Source organism: Esox lucius, chromosome 25 (genome assembly GCF_011004845.1).
Source record: "Esox lucius isolate fEsoLuc1 chromosome 25, fEsoLuc1.pri, whole genome shotgun sequence".
NCBI lineage: Eukaryota > Metazoa > Chordata > Actinopteri > Esociformes > Esocidae > Esox > Esox lucius.
In genome coordinates this window covers 7584699-7606119 of record NC_047593.1, presented here as the reverse complement: position 1 = coordinate 7606119, position 21421 = coordinate 7584699, and the positions used below count along the sequence as shown (strand labels likewise).

Genomic DNA, 21421 nt, shown 5'->3' with positions numbered 1-21421 from the left:
GGAAAAACATCACAGATTAACATAGATTTAATTATGTTTATAATATAAAGACTTGACAAGGTCACAATTAGGTCACAGCCATTAAACAAAACAGGCCACCCCTTAGTGTGGTGCCTCTTTCCAGCCTACTAGGGAGTTTTCCTTGCATTTAAGAGGCTTGAATGTGTGATCACCTCAGCTGTGCTGTTGCAACAGGATATTGTGGGTTGTTTGCTCTGTGTTACTGCGTGTGTGATGTGAACGTATTTATCGTCTACAGTGAATTTTTGACTACACTGTGACTGCATTATTTGAATATTATTGTTGTGGAGATGTTTGCATATCTCACCAAATTTGTTGGTGTGGAAAATAGGTCGATGTAACATAGGTTTTTATGTCCAGATGATCTCAAAACCATTAGCTTGCTAGCAACAGAAAATGTGGGCCACAAGTTCCACAAGAAAGATGTCTCAGGAAAATGTAAGTTTGGATGGGCATTACATTTGGGAGAATTTAGTTTTTAAGCTGAGAAAAAATGAATAGCTAGAACCTACAGAATGGTAACTTCAAGAACTGGTTTGGGCAGCCTTGTATGAGGAAGTGTTAAAACGTAAAGAAACTCATTGAAGCTAGATGTCTGAGGTAGTAAAACAATTCAAAGGGCTGGTAAACAAGTTCAGAAGGTAAGATTGAAAATTTTACATATTACTATTTGAATACTAAATGTTCAATATGTATTTCCAAATTGATGCAATAGTACAGGTTCTATATATACAGCACAGCAATAGAGATCTCAAACAAGGAAAGTAGGCAAGTTGCACCTTAAGACAAATTTGTATGTATCCTCACTTTCATTAAAGGAAACTACGCACAAGACATTTACTGTGTAAAGTCTATGTTTACAAGTGCAGAATATGTTTATACTGTATATGGTAGTATTATAATGAAAAGGCACAGCAACATGATCATTAAGCAGAACAAAGATGAGAATCAGGATGTCTAACTTTAGATGAGGGACAGAACAATAATGCTTCAGGAACATGGGTGATATTTATAACCTGATGAGTTGTAGATGCTAATTTCAATTGTTATGGAAATTTACTGAACTGCTGTATTGATGAAATGTACATTGTATAGGGGAGTAGAGAATTAGTAGCTAAGAATTGGGCTGATGGGAAAGTACTAAATCTATGTGTTTAGGCAGTAGAAAGTGCAAGATGTGCTAATGGTGTCGTATCTGTGTGAGAAACAAGGCATAAGAAGTCAGTAGCAGTCAAAGGTATTTGTGAAATCCGAAGGGCAACCCCCCTTCAGCTTAACATACAGTGGTGGGTGAAATTGTTAAGAGGAATGAGTAAAGCCGGATTGAACTAGATAAACATTGCAAACATTTTGCAGACCACTGCGTCACCTTCTTGCCAATATAAAGAGGAGGGTTTCTGAGCTGCGCATCAGAGATTTTACTGATCTTGTATTGGTGTGTCTATCTGCTTAAATAATCAACTGTTATTGTGTCAAGAGCAATTGGCCACTGCCTTACCTAACTCGAATGGTTCTACTCAGTGAACCTTAATTTCCACCACACAATCGATCAATGTAATGTAGACCTTTTTACATCAGCAGTTTTCACAAAGTGTTTCTGCTGATACTCTTCCCAAATACCTAGCAGCAAAAGAGATTATGCACAGTGGCATGGAAAACTCCCTTGTTAGGGTCAAAACACAAAAATAATGTTCATTTGAGGAACAATAGGACCTCATTGGTCACTTGCTCCTTCTTGTTTTGTCTTTGTCATTTGTAACATAGATGTATGGGCCTTTCCTTTTCATTATGAATTGAATTGTACTTGTAATATTTTATCAATCATATAATGTTTTTTCTTACATGTGTGATGGGGGGAGTCTTGAAGTGTAATTTTAGTTTACGACAGAACATCTGTTAATCCGTACAAAGGAAGTCATGTTCAATCAAAGCGCGACAGTAATCAGCCAATGGGCTTACAGTAGTGTGTTGTATGAAGTAGAGGACGACCGGAAGTTCTTTGAGATTAGTTTGTAAAATCGAGTTGGTAAGACCGAGTATGATTGTGTGTGTAACAACAATAGACTATCAAATGCTGCAATAAATAACTGAATTACTCTATCCCTTGACGACTGGCTAGGCGATCATTATTTCAACCACTACACAAAATGTCTGATTTCTAACAAGAGGAACAAGACTCTGACGGGTGGCATGTTTTCTTCTGGCTATGATCTGGCTGTGACATAATTGTGACCTTGTCAAGTCTTTATATTATAAAGATAATGCAATCTATGTTAATCTGTGACGTTTTTCCCCACAGGGTTTGAATCATGGTGTCAGTGTCTCTCATGTGTCTGGGTCTGCTGTCCTTGTGGGGGGTCAGAGGGGAAGTAGCTCCAAATTTCGACAACTGCAAAATGTTTTTCTTCAGAGAGACGCCAGTGTCTGGTCTGAACATAGCCCTGCCCACTCCAGTTGAGACCAACACACAGAATTTACCTAATCCTGAGAAATGTCTCTCTGCTTACAATGCTGCCTCTCCTGCCTACATCTGTCAGATATACAACAACCAGTACTACTTTGCCACTCTGTATGACAGAGGAAGGAGGATCCCTTTGTACTCTGCATATAAAATGGATATCAAAGGGGAACCTGAAAGGGAGGGCTCCATCGTTAATTACGAACCGCAGGTTTGAATATGTGCATTCTCTTATCACATTTTGAATGTCCTATTAATTAAATGCAGCAACATTTTGACTAACACAACTGTAAAATCATGAAACATATTTCTGTGATTGAAATATTTGCAGTAGAAAGAGGCCATTAGCCTGTAGAACTGGTTTAAAAGCGCTAAAAGCTAGTTTTTTTTTTTCTGTTTATTACATTGTAATTTGAGACTAAATACCAGTAACAGTAACATGAGAAGAGTAACAGTAACATGTGAATGAAGGCTACCACATGGTTTGAACAAGAGTGGCTAATTTGGTCATATTTATATTTTTCAGCTTGTGCATCCTGAACTATCAAAAAATCAAATGAAAAAAAAAGAATGCATGACAGAGATCAAGAATTACAACAACATCCCGAGTAATGACTGCAAAGAATCATTTCCACAATACCGACAGACCTACAAGCTTGGGTGGAGCCAGGCCCTCGATGACAACTTTGGCACCTATGACCGTGGACACTTGAACCCTGCAGGGCATCATGGAAAAGGAGATGCCTCCAAAGCCACCATGACCTTCACCAACGTAGCTCCGCAAAACCCAAAAATGAACCAGGTCCAATGGAACCAGTATGAGCAGAAGCTGAAGAACGATTTGAGTCAGGGCTGTAGTAATATGTATGTTGTGACAGGGGTGGTCCCAAGCACCACGTGGGTAGACCAGAACAAGCGAGTCAATGTTCCGAGTCACTACTGGAATGCCTTCTGCTGCACTGACAACAACGACAAACCTCTCAGGTCTGGAGGTGCGTTGTGTCCTAACGCAGATGAGGGTCAAGTTACAGAGTATAACACTGTTGCAGACCTTCAGAATAAGCTTATAAATGAAATGAGCTTTGGGAATGATTTCAACATATTTTTTTTTGAACCCAGTCAAACCAGTGAGAGTTCCAGGTGGTACAAATTTGCAGAATTTGTGATCATTTCCACAATTGTGATCATCCCCCGCAATAATTAAAATGTTTTCATGTAGATTAAGGAACGAACATTTGCCTTTAATATTCACCCCAAATACATTTGAAGTTATTTCCCCAAATGATCCATAACAAACAAGTCCCATCAAAGTGGAGACATATTATTTCCCACCGTAAATCAAATCCAAAACCCACTACATCATGAATCAGAGTTGTCCCAGAGCTTCCAGTCCAAAACCCACTACATCATGAATCAGAGTTGTCCCAGAGCTTCCAATCCAAAACCCACTACATCGTGAATCAGAGTTGTCCCAGAGCTTCCAATCCCAAACCCACTACATCATGAATCAGAGTTGTCCCAGAGCTTCCAATCCAAAACCCACTACATCGTGAATCAGAGTTGTCCCAGAGCTACCAATCCAAAACCCACTACATCGTGAATCAGAGTTGTCCCAGAGCTTCCAATCCCAAACCCACTACATCATGAATCAGAGTTGTCCCAGAGCTTCCAATCCAAAACCCACTACATCATGGATCAGAGTTATGCCAGAGCTTCCAATCCAAAACAATGCAGTCCTTGTTTGCAACTGTTTGACCTCCTGGAAGAACTATACAATTGTAGGGTCATAATTGCATGTGAATCACACTCATTGAAAAAAAGACAGAAAGAGAGCGAGGGAGATAAGAGAATGAGTCTTAGCTGGTTATCCTGACTGGCAAGTTAATTGGCTCTGTTATCCTGACTGGCTGGAAGGTCCTTTGGCTCTGTTATCCTGATCTTCTGTTGCTTGTTTGACTGTATGGGAAGTCCTCACGAGAAAAGCTGGTCATAAAAAACATCCTGTCATTAAGTACTCAAACTGATTGCCCCAACATCACAAAGGATATCTTCATTGTGTTCCCCATAACTAGAAAAAGCCACCCACACATTGAGAGCACACACAGCAACAGTCTTTTTCTAATTCCCCTATAATTCTGATCAGATGGGGATAATTTAGAGGTACAAGTAACCATGCACTGTGAAGTGGGCTTATTCCCATAATTCTGCCACAAGCTGCTCAACAGTTTGGGGTCTCCTTTGTCGTATTTTTTGTTTCATAATGAGCCAAATGTTTTCAATGGGTGACAGGTCAGGACTGCATGCAGGCTAGTTTAGCACCCAGACTATTTTTCTATGGAGCCATGCTGTTGTAAAACATGCAGAATGTGGTTGGCATTGTCTTGCTGAAATAAGCAAGGCCTTCCCTGAAAAAGACATCATCTGTATGGCAGCATATGCTGCTCCAAAACCTGTATTGTTCAGCATTAATGGTGCCTTAACAGATGTGCAAGTCACCCATGCCATGTGCTTATTCACCCCCATACCATCATGGATGCTGGCTTTTGAACTGTGCGCTGATAACATGCTGGATGGTCTATCTCCTCTTTCGTCCGGAGGACATGGCGTCCATGATCCCCGAAAAGAATTACACATTTTGATTTGTCAGACCACAGGACCCCTTTGCACTTCGCCTCAGTCCATCTTAAATGAGCTCTGGCCCAGAGAAGGTGGAGACGGTTCTGGATCTTTTTTTTTTATGGTTTCTTCTTTGCATGGTGGAGGTTTAACTAGCATTTGTGGATGCAGTGATGTACTGGGTTCACAGACAAAGGCTTTTGGAAGTGTTCCCGAGCCCGTGTAATGATGTCCACTACAGAATCTTGTCCGTTTTTAATGCAGTGTTGCCTGATGTCCTGAAGATCACGGTTGTCGGCCTTGTCCCGTGCATAGAGTGATTTCTCTGGATTCTCTCAATCTTTTAATGATATTATGTGCCATAGATGATAAAATCCTGCAACTCTTTGCAATTTTGTGTTGAGAAGAGTTATTCTTAAAAAAAATTACATTTGCGTAACTATCTGAATGCGTAACTATTCAGCAATTGAAAAGACTAATCAAAGAATGCTGGGAAATGTGTGACAAGAACAGAAAGGAGGTAAATAAAGTATTCTTTGTCTATCAAAGCTGAATATGAGGTTTACCCACAATAGTGACATAATGTAACTTTGTTCTGAGTTATTTTCAGCCATCTTAAATATCGCTTGAGAAAAATGTCAATGTGTAATGCTACTAGGTTTGGTAGTAAGTTCTTGTGTCTTACTTTACCCTTCCCTGCCACTAGGTGGCAAAGGTGTGCATGCTTCACAGAACATTTGAGCAGGCACTCAGCACATAGGACATAGCTGAAAATTCAGTGTGAGTGTTTAGTGTACTTATTATTTGCCTGTTCTAGAGAGTGCAGTCAGAGGCAGACTACTCACAAAAAATCAATCCAAAATGAGCTGTCATTAATTACTTTTAATCTGTTTGCAAAATATTGGTGAGTTACTGTATGTGCATTTGTTTCACTGGCACTGTAGTCATGAAGCAAGAGCTGCCACGTTACTTATTTGACCACCTGTTTACAAATAGATGTCTCTCAGTTAATTTGGCGGTCATTGGATAAAGTAGCAAGGCTTTAATTGAACATAGCCTGTATTAGTCAGAAGTTGTCTTGAGTGAGTAATCTTAATTATCAGTGCAATGATGAAACTTCGCATTGGCTAGCCGACCTGTTCATTAGAAAACAGCAGAGATAACTGTAGCTGTCTACAAAGGCAACCTCTGCAACAATGTTATTTGGAAGAAGGATACATTTTAATCGTTTAATAACCCTCAGTTGTTATGGTTTTTAATAGTACCATATTTTGAGGCGGTCTTGGGTCTCATTTGAATCTCAATAATTTGATGTTACATGTTACTTCAGTGAGTGATTAGGCTTTTTCAGACACGGTGCAGTGCTGTTGATGCATGTCTGTTGATATAAAAAATAAATTAGTCTGCCACTGCCCCTTCTACTAAGCCAATCAGGAGCTGCCACTGCCATTGATTGATAACAGAATAAAAGTTTCAAACTCTACTTCTTGACAGCAACCTTGATTACTGCAGCTGGACCAGGTCAGAGGACGATAATACCTGAAAAAGACAGGGATGAATGGATGCAGGCATGATGATTACACTGTAATACAGACAGATGAAAGGATGAAGGCATGATGTTTACACTGTAATACAGACAGATGAATGGATGCAGGCATGATGTTTACACTGTAATACGGACAGATGAAAGAATGCAGGCATGATGTTTACACTGTAATACGGACAGATGAAAGGATGCAGGCATGATGTTTACACTGTAATACGGACAGATGAAAGGATGCAGGCATGATGTTTACACTGTAATACGGACAGATGAATGGATGCAGGCATGATGTTTACACTGTAATATGGACAGATGAAAGGATGCAGGCATGATGTTTACACTGTAATACGGACAGATGAATGGATGCAGGTATGATGTTTACACTGTAATAGGGACAGATGAAAGGATGAAGGCATGATGTTTACACTGTAATACGGACAGGTGTGATTAAAGCATTATACTATTCTTACACTGTCATATACACAGTATTGCTGTCAACACTTTCTTACATAAACACAAAGTTGTAAAAACCAGGTTGCCCTCCCTCTCTGGTGCCCTGGGACACATTGCTCTGTTAGGGGGGAAGCTCAGTTCATAGGTCATTAATTACTTCTCTTTGTTGGTATTGCCAGATTGTTGTCACTGTAGTTAATATTAAAACAGAGTAAAAAAATAACAGTCTCTTCATGTAACCGAATGTGAAGATTCACTCTTCAAATGCACGTACAATGCCTTCAAAATGTATTGAAACCTTCACTTTTTCCACAAAAACAAGAAATGTGCGACTATTTATTGAGAAAATTTATAAATATCTTATGTACATAATTATTCAGATCCTTTATTCAGTTCTTGGTAGAAGCGATTTGAGGTTCAAATCTTATTTGGTATTCTCCTCCCAGTTTTGCACCTTTCTATTTGTGTTGTAATCCTCCTCTTCTTGCTGGTAGATCCTCTCAAGCTCTGTCAGACTGGATGTGGAGAGTCAGTGAATTGCAATCTTGAGGATCAAGTGCCCTGTCCATACTTCAACCAGGGGACCCGTTCCGGATTAGGGATAACAATCAATGGAAACCAGGCAAGGTCATAGGTTTGAGTTCTACACCACAATCCTACATTGTAGAAGCTGAAGGACAGCAACTCAGGAGGAAAAGACGGGAAATTCTACAGACTAGAAGAGGAGCCGACAGACTGGTTGGAGCAGAAGTCAGAAACCCCTGCACATCAACAGGGGGCAGTCATCACAGGGGGAAGACAAAGTACTGCAAGAATGCGACACGGACCCTCCCCAAAAGACTTCAGAAGAAAAGACTGACAGACGATACCCACGCAGAGTAAAAGAAACTGTCACAAGAAGGGACATATAGAAATCAATGTACTGCAGACTGTTGAAGTTAATGTTGTTATAGAAGTTCACGTTGTTGGTTATCAGACTGTTCAAGGAACTTGGTATAACCACTGATCAGCCATGACATTATGACCACTGACAGGTGAAGTGAATAACATTGATATTCTTATCATGGCACCTGTCAGTGGTAAGAACATATTAGGCAGCAAGTGAACATTCTGTCAACAAAGTTGATGTGTTAGAAGCAGAAAAATGGCTAAGCACAAGGATGAGTGACTTTGACAAGGGCCAAATTGTGATTTCTGTGGCCAAGTGGGGCCTCCATGGATCGGACTTGTTTGTCCAATCTATCTTGATTGGATTGAGATCTAGGGAATTTGGAAGCCAAGTCAACACCTTGAACTCATTGTTATGTTCCCTAAACCATTCCTGAACCATATTTGCTTTGTGTCAGGGTGCATACAGCATGCTGTCATACAAGCCCTGACTGTACAGTACAGTAAGAGCAAGAACATCAGGACACCCACCAATCCTAAGAGAGCATATAGGGCATATTGAGCCAACTGTGACAGAACTCATAAGAATTAGTTCCACTGCCAGGTAATCCATGTACCGGACACTTCTATTCCCTTTTTTTATGTGCTCTTTCCCAGCCACAATAACTGTCCTTGTGGATGCCCCATACACCATACCCACATGTGTAGTTAAACTGAACGTGCCTAGGGTATCCCTGTGTGGTTAACGGACCTCCCAGACAGAAGGTGGTCCTGTTGACTGTGCCATTTGCTACGGTCCTCATAAAGAGTCCAGAATTCTCCTGTATATCCGGGCAGGGAATTTCAGTTAAACCGGAATGAAACTCTGAAAGGCCGTCACCAATACCAGGGATGAACAAAGTGGCAGGGTTGAGGCGCTCATGGAATCTCTTCCCCGGGGAGAGTTGTAATGTCTCTCCCTGTCTATTAGGGGTATTGGAGGATGTCCAATGTCTCGATCCATGGGGTTCATTCCATCCCATTAAACTATGTATATATCCAAAGTACCCACCTGTGAGATCTGTCTCAAATAGATAAGTCCATGAGACTATGAGGTAGATTTCAAGGGTGTGGTTGTATGATTGGCTGGTATTCCTTTTATTAGTCAACCATGTCTTCGTCCACGTGGTGTTGGATCCCCTGTCTTTCAACTGCCAATGTTTTTTCTCCATTGAGTCCTTCATTACGTCTCTCTTATATTCTTCACAATACTGACCCATAATACTACAGGCTTGTTTCAACTGTCTAGAGGTGGGTCTGTTCAGGACAACATATTGTCATCTGACTGATGTTAAGTGTAATGCTTCTATTACTTTTGATATATATGTGTCCCTGAGCCGTTCACCGGCAGTTTTCTAGCACCTGTCCAGGTGACATTTCTAGGTTTGTTAGCGGAGAATGCCACCCAGCCTTGTCATACATCAACCTGTAAAGTATTGTGTCCCGTTTTCTGTTCATATTTCTGTGAAGGCTCCATGGCCCATCCAAGCTAAGTCCAGCCTGTTTCCAACATGAGCCAGTCCAAAAAGTTGAAAAGTTTTGTGTAAGGAACAGAAGCATTCAATTTGCAGTGGTCTCTTAATTTTAACCCTTCTGTTCCTCACTCAAAACCTTTTTTGGAAAGGAAAGAAAAAGGTGCAGTGGTCTCTTTATTTCGTTGTGTGTTTCATAATCTATTCTGTCTGGGATGTCTTTCATTACAACTTGGAAGACATATAGCGACATTGTGTGTCCTAGTGGTAAACGTGTGTATTGTAATGATTTATATGCCTTCCACCAGAAACAGGTTTTAGGCCTGCTTTCTACGGCTGAGGTATTGAGTAGAAACTGTTTGAGAATAGGATTTGTACCTCTTTATTGTTATGTCCTTTACTGCTGCACTTTGACACTGTGGGAACCATTAATTTGGTTCTTCTAAAGCTTCCTTTTCTACAGGATATTGTGGTTATTTGCGGTGTGACTGCGGGTATGATGTGAGCGTATTTATCATTTACTTTACCAAAGTCATTGTTTCACTCAGCTGTGACTGCATGCATCAGTATCTACCTGGCTGGAGTCTGGCTTTTGTCTTGGTCGGAAAGTTTGCTTGGTCAGAAAGGTTGCTTTCCGACAGGATTCTCTCGGTCTGGTCTGTTTCTAAAGGCCATCATACGTACAGTTCAGTGATGTGCGGTGAGGTCTAAGTCAGGTTAGGCAATGAGAAACAACTATAATCTGATATAATCTGATATAGTCTATTCACTAGGATAGAGGTTTATCTCACACATAATCAATATGGTAAACGATAAAATCATTATTAAATATAGATGTATATAAATAGTAAGTCTCACATTGGAATAATCAAGTTACAATTAATGCATAAGTAAGGTACAATCAAATGCATTAACCTTAAGGGCCCTGATGGCTCTATTATTTTTATAGAGGTTTCTGGAATTTGCGCCACCAATATTTAATAGAGAACTGATTCCAGAATGTTGTGGAACAATGGTGGCGCATCAAGGAAGATCCGCCCAGGGATTAGCATAAATGGGATAGCCAGGTAACGTTATGCAAGAAATCACTGTATAAGAGTGTGTGTGAGGCTGGGAAGACTGTTGTTTTCTGCAGACCAACTGCATGAGTTTAATGATTTTAATGATAATTTTAATGATTTTCATCAAGTCTAATTTGAATTCACAGTTATTGGGTCATTTTTGTGGGCAAAAATAAACATTTTCCACAACACTAGTCAGTTGACCTCCATAGCAAATCTACTTCTATTGTATGTGTCATTAGATTGTGTCATTAGTTTTACAGGCAACGGTGTGGTCGTGGTTGTCCCATACACGTAAATCTTCCCAATCTTGTCAGCGGAACCTACAGGTATACTAGGTGACAAGGTGGGAAGGCTTTAAGGCCCGGAGCCACCCCTGGGTTGTCCCACTCCGGACCCCACGGGGCAATGTTCCGGTCCCATGCAAGCTTACAAACAAATAAAGAGAAGAGTTGCGCTTTCCAGTTTATTTTACAAACCACAATGGAACATATTAAAAATGTATTAAACATACCAGAACCTTCATTTACTTATTGTAATTAAAAATCTAACTACACAATGTATCACGGCAACTGACAAGGGACAACACAACAGAAGGATGAGGCCAGAGCTTCCGGCGAGGGGGAGATTTACACAGTTTTTTTGGACTAACTAATCTGGAGCCCTACTGTGGTTATGATTTGGGGCCCTAGTTGCTTGTGGCTCATCAGATCCGGGCTTATATTGTGGTTTCTCTGAACTAGTTTGATGGTTTTCCTCTGCACGCTAACGTTTGGTTTTGGCATAGTCATTTGAGATGGCATCATAATGATGTATTAGGCTTTCAGTTCCTCTCTGTAGAGCTGAAGTCAGTGGGGCTAGGTTAACTGCGCCTGGGGTTCCTGCTATGTTTTCTTTTAGACTTCTTACTCGTTTATCTGTCTGTATTAGGACATTCACTTGACTCTACTAATTAGAGAGGCTCTCATTTAAGTCTTCTAGACAACTAGTCAAGTCTCTTGGAGTTCCTCGTACTCTTGGGTTTAATTTTGTTCTTAGGAAGATGTATAGAACTGACTCCACTACTTCAGAGTTCTCTGCTAGTTTAATCACTCCCTGCACATAGTGCTGCACTGTTTCTCCAGCTCTTTGGCCTAAGGCCAGGTTCAAAATTTTTAATTGCTCCATGTTGTTAGAATCTCCTCTGGCCTACACCTAATTGGAGGGCTTAGTGGGTCATCTAGTTCTCCGGAGTTTTGACTATCCCGAGTGACTACCAGGTATGGATCCACATATGGCTGGTATGCCACATTCCGATTATTTTTAAAACCATCATAACCTCCTGGAAGCAACAGAGTTTGGAACGGGGCTGACAAGCTGGTGCTCTCCAGAATGTGGTGCGAGTCAGGCGTGTGAGTAGGCTGTGGTTTAGTTCCCCATGGGGTGTTGACATCAATTCTGTGATATGGGACAGGTTTCCGGGCACCTGGCTGTGGTTTCACGTGGGTAGTATGGGCCCATGTCTGCATGAACTAACTATTTTTCTGCTATTGTTTGCATAGGTCTTGTATTCTGGTACTCTGTTGAGCCTTACTGTCTTAGTTCTGCCAGTTGCATATCAATCCATTACTTCTGGTATTGTTTTTTCCTGTTCAATCTCTTCATTTATTTTAGATGCCTGAACCTCAATTTCAGGTGGGTCTCCCATGTCTCTAGGTATCCGTAACTCATATACTGCATGTAAGGGTCTCTCTGGGCCCCTGAGATCCTGGCCCATTCCAAAACTGATTTGACAGCTAGATCCAAGCTTTCCTAAGAACTGTTTCCATCCCTCGCAAATATTCCTCCTGAAATCAGTCACATTGCTACTGTTCCTAATGTTTTATAAAAAATTATTCCTCTTTCAGACATGATTCTCCCATCAGACCCTCGAGTGGTTAAAATGAATCTGGGGTTGGGCCTTTCATCTAACCAGTCTGTTCTCATTATCTGACATTGGGACTGGGGGAGGCCTCTGCCTTCACCTTATTGGTTATTTAGTACTCCATTCTATTATTTGGTACTCCATTCTGTTATTTAGTACTCCATAGCTGATTCCAACAAGACCACAAAGGATATTTTCGTAGTGTCCCCCAAACCTGGAGAAGGTCACCACACACTGAGAGCACACACAGCAACAGTCCTTTCTCTAATTCCCCTTTAATTCTGATCAGCTGGTAAACATTTACAGGTATGTTCTTAAAGTGGGAGTGCACGGTGAAGGCTCTGTGCTCATTTCTATATGTCTGCCACAGTCCTCCATGGATTTTTTTTAAAAGGGTTGGAAATGCAGGGCACCCTACCCAACAAATTCTGGGAAATCATCATCCTCAGAGACCTCCAGGGTCACATGGAGACATTTCGTTTGCTTGAGATCCAGCTCTACAACTGGGGGATAGCAGGATGGGAACGAACCTGCACCCGAGACTGCGATGGGAAACATACCTCCCTTCTGGACTTGTCATAGTGTCTCCATTGTCACAGCTTGGCTTTACTATACTGGCTTGCACCCTGGCCAACAATCTGGGGTGGTGTCGTACTGCCTCAAAAGCTGGACAGTTAAAACGGAACTTGGGAAGATGTTGATCCCACCTTGTGTGTTGATCTCCAACAAATGAAGCAATCAAACCCTTCAAGGTGCGGTTGACTCTCTGTTAGATTAGTCTGAAGGGTGATATGTCAACTTGGCAACTATACCGCAGTAGGCACACAGCTCCTTGTAGATTTCTGATATAACCTGAGGCACCCTGTCAGAAAGAATATGTTCTGGAATTCCATCCATCCATCCAACCATCTTCTTCCGCTTATCCGGGGCCGGGTCGCGGGGGCAGCAGTCTAAGCAGGGATGCCCAGACTTCCCTCTCCCCAGACACTTCCTCTAGCTCTTCCAGGGGGACACCGAGGCGTTTCCAGGCCAGCCGGGAGACATAGTCCCTCCAGCGTGTCCTAGGTCTTCCCCGGGGTCTCCTCCCTGTTCTGGAATTCCAATTCTGATAAATATCTCCCTCCACAACAAGGAGCAATGGCAGATGCAGTAGCCATGCGGAGGGGAAATAGCTCCACCCAGTGTGTACAGTAGTCTGCCACCACCAACAGAAATTGGTTTCAAACCCCATGACTGGGGAGAAAAGGTCCCATGATATCAATGCCCATCATTTCATTGGGATGAGCAGAATCTTTCCAGCTGGTCTGCCAATGTCAGGTTTGCACCTTTGACAGACATCACACTGCTGTACGAACTTTTTGGTATTAATCCACATACCTGGCCAATATACCACCTCCAGTAGGTTTTCAATACTCCAAGATGACCACTCGTGACTATCACGATAGGCCCGGGTAACCGGATCAGTCCATACAGAGGGAATGTAGACACGGTAATGGGTGCGATGTGGGACATCTTCTATAGAGGTTTTCCGATACACTTTATCCAGAATAATGCAGAATTTCTTCACTTAAGAGACTCTTGAAATAGTCTTCAGAGAGACTCTTGTGTACTTCAATGGTAGTGGCATCCTGCTGCTGCGCTCTCTACACACATTCATCATCCAGAGTAATCGATTCATCTTGACCCTTCGTGGTTGTGTAAGTTTTGCACAATGGAGGACAAACTATGGTTTGATCCAATACACGGGAGAGGACATCAGTTACCACATTCAGTTTACTTTTTGTGGTGTTCAATAATGAAATCAGACATCTGTAGTCTAAGAGACAACTGGCAGTTTGTCTTGCCTGACACAAGAACCCACTGTAGTGCAGCGTGATCGGTGACAACAGTGAAGCCCTTCGACTCCAAGTAGTGACTCGATTTCTCAGGCTGGGGGTCAAACCAGCACCCTTCAGTCTTGACAAAGACAGACTGAATGTCTCAAAGATGATCAAGGACAGAGGAAGTAAATTATGATGTCATCCAAGTACACCAGGCAATTTCTGCCCCTCAATTCTCCCAAGATTGCCACAAAAAAGAATCCACAGATGTGGGTAATTAACCATTATTTGCCATTTTAACCTGTGTGGGTCATCTTGTGTGTCTGTAATAAGGCCAAACATTCAAGGGTTGTCATGGGTGCAGGAGTAAAGAACCAGGCACAGGCAGAAGCTAGTCGGTGTTGACCTTTTAACTGAACAAACACCAAGCACAAACAAACAACGAACCAAAAGGGCTGACTTTAGCAGCAAACCGAACGTCGGCAACGGTATTATGGCACTTACATTAAACGACGACAACATCCGACAATGATCCACAAATGCGGGGAGCAGAGGGGAAACATTTAAACACTTACAAATGATGTAATAGGGACCTGGTGTGCATGATTAAAGACATGTGACACAAAACAAGTCCGGGATGTGTTCATAAGTGATGGGAACTGAGTGTGCACGGAACGGTGGCGCTGCTGCTCACTGTACCGTGACAAGGGTAGGTACATTTTTGATCAGGGTTATTTGGGTGATTTCTGTTATCATTATGATTTAAAAAGGTGCCAAACATCTGTGTGATAATAAATTGCTTCATATGATCACTATCCTATGAAGCAATTTCTTTTCAAAATCAATGCCAAAATGTAACAATTTCTGCCAGGGTATGAAAACTTATGAGCACAACTGTACACCTATTTAGGAAAAGTAATGGAAGGAGGAGGGTGTAGCTTTCAAAATGGCAGTTTTATTTTAAATTCAAACTGAAACGCCAATTGGCATAGGCATTTGGCGGTTCTAGTGTTAAAACTCTACCATGCAAAGAAGAAAGCATATATAAACAAGATCCAGAAACAACGTCGCCTCCTCTAGGCCTGAACTCATTTAAGATGAACCGAGGTGAAGTGGAAAATGGTCCTGTGGTCTGACAAATCAAAATGTTTAATTATTTTTGGAAATCATGGACACTCCTCTGGGCTGAAGAGGAAAAGGACCATCCAGCTTGTTCTCAGCGCACAGTTCAAAAGCCAGCATCTGTGATGGTATGGGGGTGGATTAGTGCACATGGCATGGGTGAGTTGCCCATCTGTGATGGCACCATTAATGCTGAACAATATATACAGGTTTTAGAGCAACATATGCACTTGTGTATGTGCGTACACATGAAATAAATCAACTTTTTTATGATATTCTAATTTTATGACCAGCACCTGTATATGGAGTGGGCATATGCACTACATTTGCATATAGGGTGTTGATAGAGAATATGTAAAATCTGTACAATTATGGGATATCAGATAGCTTGTTACTTTCAGGGGATACTTAAATTTATTGGATGGGTTTAAGATTTTTAAAAAGCAGAATACTCACCCACTACATCCAAGCCCATGTATGGTTTTCCTGGAAGAACCAGGAACCACAGATCAAGACAAGATGGAGGATGTAATACAAGAATTGGAGGAGTGCTGTGGACTGGGTACCAAGGAAGGAGAAGAGTCACAACTAAGAAATGTATAAATGCTGTGTGAAATTGGGGCTTATGATCTTTCTTAGGAAGCTCATAGATTTACTGTTTACTGAGCTAAAGAATACTTTATAAAGGGACTGTTCTGTGAAGGGCTTACAACACACACAGGAAAAGCACCGTCTGAAGCAGGAAACCAAGGTAGGATGCACTGACACGAGCACCTCCAAACCAAGTACCTGTGACATCAGCGACCCATCGTTGTAATCCATTTAAGTAGCACAGAGGGGCACAACTCCCTCTATAAATAACGGAAACATAAACTCAGCAACAGCGACGGCGCTGGTCAAAACACCCGGGCCCAATCTCAGAATCACCAGGGCCCTGGATCACTCCCACTGGAGACTCTGTCGTACATATTGGTCCGAAATCAGATTTGTGGCCTTGCGGGGCTCCCAGGTGATTATGAGTTGACTAAACAAAGACATTTGGGATAAACCAAGAGTAGAACGGGTGACAGAATTACCTACACACAGAGAGAAGGTGTCCCACTGCATAAAGAGAGGCGTGCCTGTTTGTTTATTAACCAAAAAACTAAGCCACAACCTATAGAATGGTATCTCTACAGGAACTGGGTTTGGCAGACCCCTATAAGAGGAAACATTTTCAACCACAGCAGCTAATACACAAGTTCACATTTTTAAAACCGTTTCTACCAGCTAACGTATTCACAGGTGACTGCTTGACAATGTAGCAGTTTAAGAATCTCATGTAGCAAATATGATCCAATTGGCATCCCAGGGTTTTCAAAAACATTTTACTTTTAAACAAATTAATTTAGGTAATGACAGATCTTTAATATTAATGTACAATGTATGCATATGTCAATGGGGTATGGCAAGGTATGGCAGCCTGCCATACTTTGGAATCTCCTTTTTTTTAGAATATTGCCTTCAATTGATTGCAAAAATGTATGGGATCATTTTCTCATGTGCACGCAGTATGATGATATAAATTGCAGGTTTGGAGTGTTTCCATGTGTGTGTTTGTGACCACGATACGTACTATGTAGCTAAACTTATCAACATTATCTCACAGCGGGATGAAAAATCTGAGGTTGCTAGTTTGCGATAAACGAGCATCGAACAAGATATGAAACAAATGCTTTTGGACCTGTGAACTCTGTGACCACGGGTGTGGCGCACCTTAGAAAGGAGAGACCTTTTTGAGAGGGCTTTAGAGAGCACTTAGTGAAACTGAAAGTTTTGCATTTTGAGGTCTATTTATGCTTATGTTATTACATTCTACTGTATGCACAATATGCACTCATTCAGGCCTATTTATCTATGAGAAGAAAAATACAGCGCTGATTCATAACATACCCATCAGTGAAAATGAGTGTCAGTGAGTGAACTTGTTCTTTCAAAATTAGACGCAATGTAGGGCAGCCGCCCCCAATTGGGGACAATCCAAACTGCAGCGCAGAGATGCCTATAGAGGCACCCAGCCAGGACCTGACATGCGCATTACAAGCATCAGGCTTTGTGAATGTGACAGAGAGCTATATGTCTGTTTTCAATAGCATAGTAGGTCCTTAAGGTCATGTCACATTGCCATACCTTGGCTTCTGCTGAAATAACGGCCCTGACTGTATGTACGAGTTCTGATTCTCTGGAAAAATGTGCCTTATATACGGGTGCAATTAATACTCGGGTTTATATACATACAAAGCTATAAAATGAATGGTGTGGCTTATACATGGAGAATGTGAATATAGTATAATGAAGTACAGCAACATGATCATTAAGCAGACCAAAAATGCGAAGCAGGATGTCTAACTTTACATGAGGGACAGAGAAAGATAATGCAATCTATGTGAATCTGTGATGTTTTTCCCAACAGGGTTCGAAACATGGTGAATCTGTCTCTCGTGTGTCTGGGTCTGCTCTCCTTGTGGGGGGTCAGAGGGGAAGTAGCTCCAAATTTCAACCACTGCAAAAAGTTTTTCTTCAGAGAGACGCCAGTGTCCGGTCTGAACATAGCCCTGCCCACTCCAGTTGAGACCAAGACGAAGAAATTAGTTAATCCTAAGAAATGTCTCTCTGCTTACAATGCTACCTCTCCTGCCTACATCTGTCAGAGATACAACAACCAGTACTACTTTGCCACTCTGTATGACAGAGGAAGGAGGATCCCTTTGTACTCTGCATATAAAATGGATATCAAAGGGAAACCAGGAAGGAAGGGGTCCATAGTTAATTATGAACCACAGGTTTGAATATTTGCATTCTCTTATCACATTTTAAATGTCCTATTAACTCAATGCAGCAACATTTAGAGTAACACAACTGCAAAACCATGTAGCACATTTGTGTGGTTCAAATATTTGGGGTAAAAAGGGCTAATTAGTATTTAATATCTTGTTTTATGCAAGAAGCTATAAATGCTAGGTTTATTACAAATTACAATTTAATAAATAGGTAGACTACTATTTATTACATTGTAATTTCAGAATAAATACCAGTTGAGTAACAGTAATAAGGGAATGCTTTTAACCGGAGTGGCTAATTTGGTCATATTTGTATTTTTCAGCTTGTGCATCCTGAACTAGGACATAATCAAAAAGAAATAAATGAATGCTTGACAAATATAAAGAATTACAATAATAGGAATGACTGCAAAAAAAGCATTGAACCGTACGATGCGACCTACAAGCTTGCTTGGAGCCAGGCCCATAATGACGATTATCGTGGAAGCGGATATGACCGTGGGCATTTGAACCCTGCAGGGCACCATGGAAAAGGAGATGCCTCCCAAGCCACCATGACCTTCACCAACGTAGCTCCACAAAACTCAACAATGAACCAGGTCCAATGGAACAAGTATGAGCAGAAGCTGAAGGTTTTGAGTAAAGGCTGTAGTGAAATGTATGTTGTGACTGGGGTGGTCCCAGGCAAAGAGTGGCTGAACAATCGAGTCAATGTTCCCAGTCACTACTGGAATGCCTTCTGTTGCACTGACAACAACAACAAACCTCTCAGGTCTGACAACAACAACAACCCTCTCAGGAATGACAACAACAATAAACTTCTCGGGTCTGGAGGTGCCTTGTGTCCTAACACAGCTGAGGGTCGAGTTACAGAGTATAAAACTGTTGCAGACCTTCAGAAGGAGCTTAGAAGGCTAATGAGTGTCAAAAACAATGTCCAAATCTTTAAAGGCTGTTAATCTTAGACAGATGTGGCCAGACATAAGTGTAATATCTGGTGTGTTTATTTTGTGTTATAAAATGCAAGCTCAGGCTATTTGAAACTATTAGTATTTGCTATAATATATGATGATGAATGTTTTAGAAATTACTGTATTTAGCTAGTAACACAAAAAGTTTTAATTTATATTTTTATGGACCATTTATTTTCAAATGTGATGGGTTTCGGACCAGATGTTTGAGAGTTCAAACCATGCTCCCTGACAATTAAAATAATTTCAAAATGAGTACTTATTATTATAATTTTTTTTATCATTAACGCTCTGAGATTAGGTCTACTGGTTCTTCATTCCTCAAGTAAGGAAGAGAATTGGATTCAGAATTGAAATTTCAGGGTACTTGCTGAATTGACTGGAGATTTCACTGGATTTGACCCAAACCTTGGCTATTAGTCACACAGTTTATCAAAAAGCTTTATCTGAGAGCAAGTTGTCATTTTTAATCAATAAAAATGTTTTTCAAAGCAAATTTTGGAAGGAGGACTTTTGTATTTTGACATCAGACATTTAAAATTTTTTCATATACAGTTGTCCTATAAAGGTAGCAATTACGTGGTTTACTATACCACCTAGTGGAATACAAAGTGCAAAAACTGGCAAGGTTATAATAAAACCGGGCCAAAATCAGTTTGCAAACAACCTGGAACATTGTGAGAGACATGTTGCATGAATAACTCATTTATGCGACATGTCTCTCAACATGTCATAAAAAATCGTATCTACTGTGACAAAAAGCTAAATATATACTTTTTTCATAGGCCCTTCAGTCTAACTGAATGCATAACTATTCAGGAATCGAACAGACTCATTGAGGAGTGCTGGGAAATGTGTGAGAACAGTAAGGAAGTAAATAAATTACACTTTGTCTTTCAAAGCTGAATGTGAGGATTATCATCAAACTTCTTGTTTAGACAATATTAGTTTACCCATAGTAGTGAAAGAACATTACCTTGTTCTGAGTTATTTTCAGCCATCTTAAACTTGCATGCATGCATGCATGCATGCATGCATGCATCATCTTCCGCTTATCCGGGGCCGGGTCGCGGGGGCAGCAGTCTAAGCAGGGATGCCCAGACTTCCCTCTCCCCAGACACTTCCTCCAGCTCTTTCGGGGGGACACCGAGGCGTTCCCAGGCCAGCCGGGAGACATAGTCCCTCCAGCGTGTCCTAGGTGTGGACACGCCATCTTAAACTTCATCAATGTAATGCTACTATGTTTGGTAATAAGTTGTTTTGTCTTACTTTACCCTTCCCTGCCACTAGGTGGCAAGGTTGTGCATGCTTCACAGAACATTTGAGCGGCACTCAGCACATACGTCAAAACCGACAAATCAAAGAACCCAGGAGGGTGCTTGTTCTTTGCCTGCTCTAGATAGTGCAGTCAATGGAAGACTACTTAGAAAAAGCTCATTCAAAATGAGCTGGCAAATGAAATGGAATCTGTTAGAAATCTTTGTGCAGCATATTGGTGAGTTACGTGCATTAGTTCCACTGGCACTGTAGTCATGAAGTCAAGCGCTGCCATGTTACTTATTTGACCACCTGTTTACAGCTAGATGTCTGGCAGTTAATTTGGCCATCAGTAGATAAAATAGCAAGGCTTGACCTGAACTAATGCCTGTATTACTCACAAGTTGTCTTCAGTGTGTAATCTTAATTAAGCTTTTTATATAACTTTGGATAGGCTTGCAGACCTGTTCATTAGAAAACAGCAGAGATAACATCCTGTAGCTGTCTAAAAAGGCAATCTCTGCAACAAAGTTATTTAGAAGAAGGATTGGTTTTTCTTTTAATAAACTTCAGAGATGTTCCGTTTACTAATGGTTACATACTTTAAGGTGGGCTTTGGTCTCGTTTGAATCTCGTTAATTGTATGTTACAAGTCTGCCACTGCCCCTTCTACTAAGCCATTCAGGAGCTGCCACTGCCATTGATTGATAACGCAATGACCCAATTTCCATCTCTGCCTCTTGATGGCGACCTTGATTAATGTAGCTGGACAATCTCAGAAGACGATGACACCTGGGAAAGACACCAAGACAGGGATGAAAGGACGCAGGAAGGCTGTTTACACTGTAATACGGACAGGTGTGATTAATATATGACACTATATTTACACTGTCATATACACAGTATTGCTGTCAACACTTTCTTACATAAACACGAAGTTGTAAAAACCAGGTTGCCCTTCTTCCCTGGTGCCCTGGG

General features: G+C 41.2%; 1 protein-coding gene across 5 annotated transcripts in view; it reads left to right on the top strand.

Moving 5' to 3' along the window:
• The window catches only part of LOC105022845 (endonuclease domain-containing 1 protein-like), a 74198-nt gene extending 54525 nt beyond the window's left edge, over nucleotides 1–19673 (top strand). Inside the window, exons 1-4 of one of the 5 annotated variants that reach the window (XM_034291259.1) lie at nucleotides 543–662; nucleotides 2321–2690; nucleotides 3006–3206; nucleotides 18740–19673. In XM_034291259.1, the coding sequence (XP_034147150.1) occupies nucleotides 2331–2690; nucleotides 3006–3206; nucleotides 18740–19174 (996 nt within the window). In that variant the 5' untranslated portion in view covers nucleotides 543–662; nucleotides 2321–2330 and the 3' untranslated portion in view covers nucleotides 19175–19673. Of the gene's footprint in view, nucleotides 1–279; nucleotides 460–542; nucleotides 663–2320; nucleotides 2691–3005; nucleotides 4727–17848; nucleotides 18219–18538 lie in introns of those variants that run through there. The other 4 variants (XM_029118108.2, XM_010891573.5, XM_010891572.5 and 1 more) reach the window with 4 other exon arrangements.
• Nucleotides 19674–21421: the final 1748 nt, after the last annotated feature.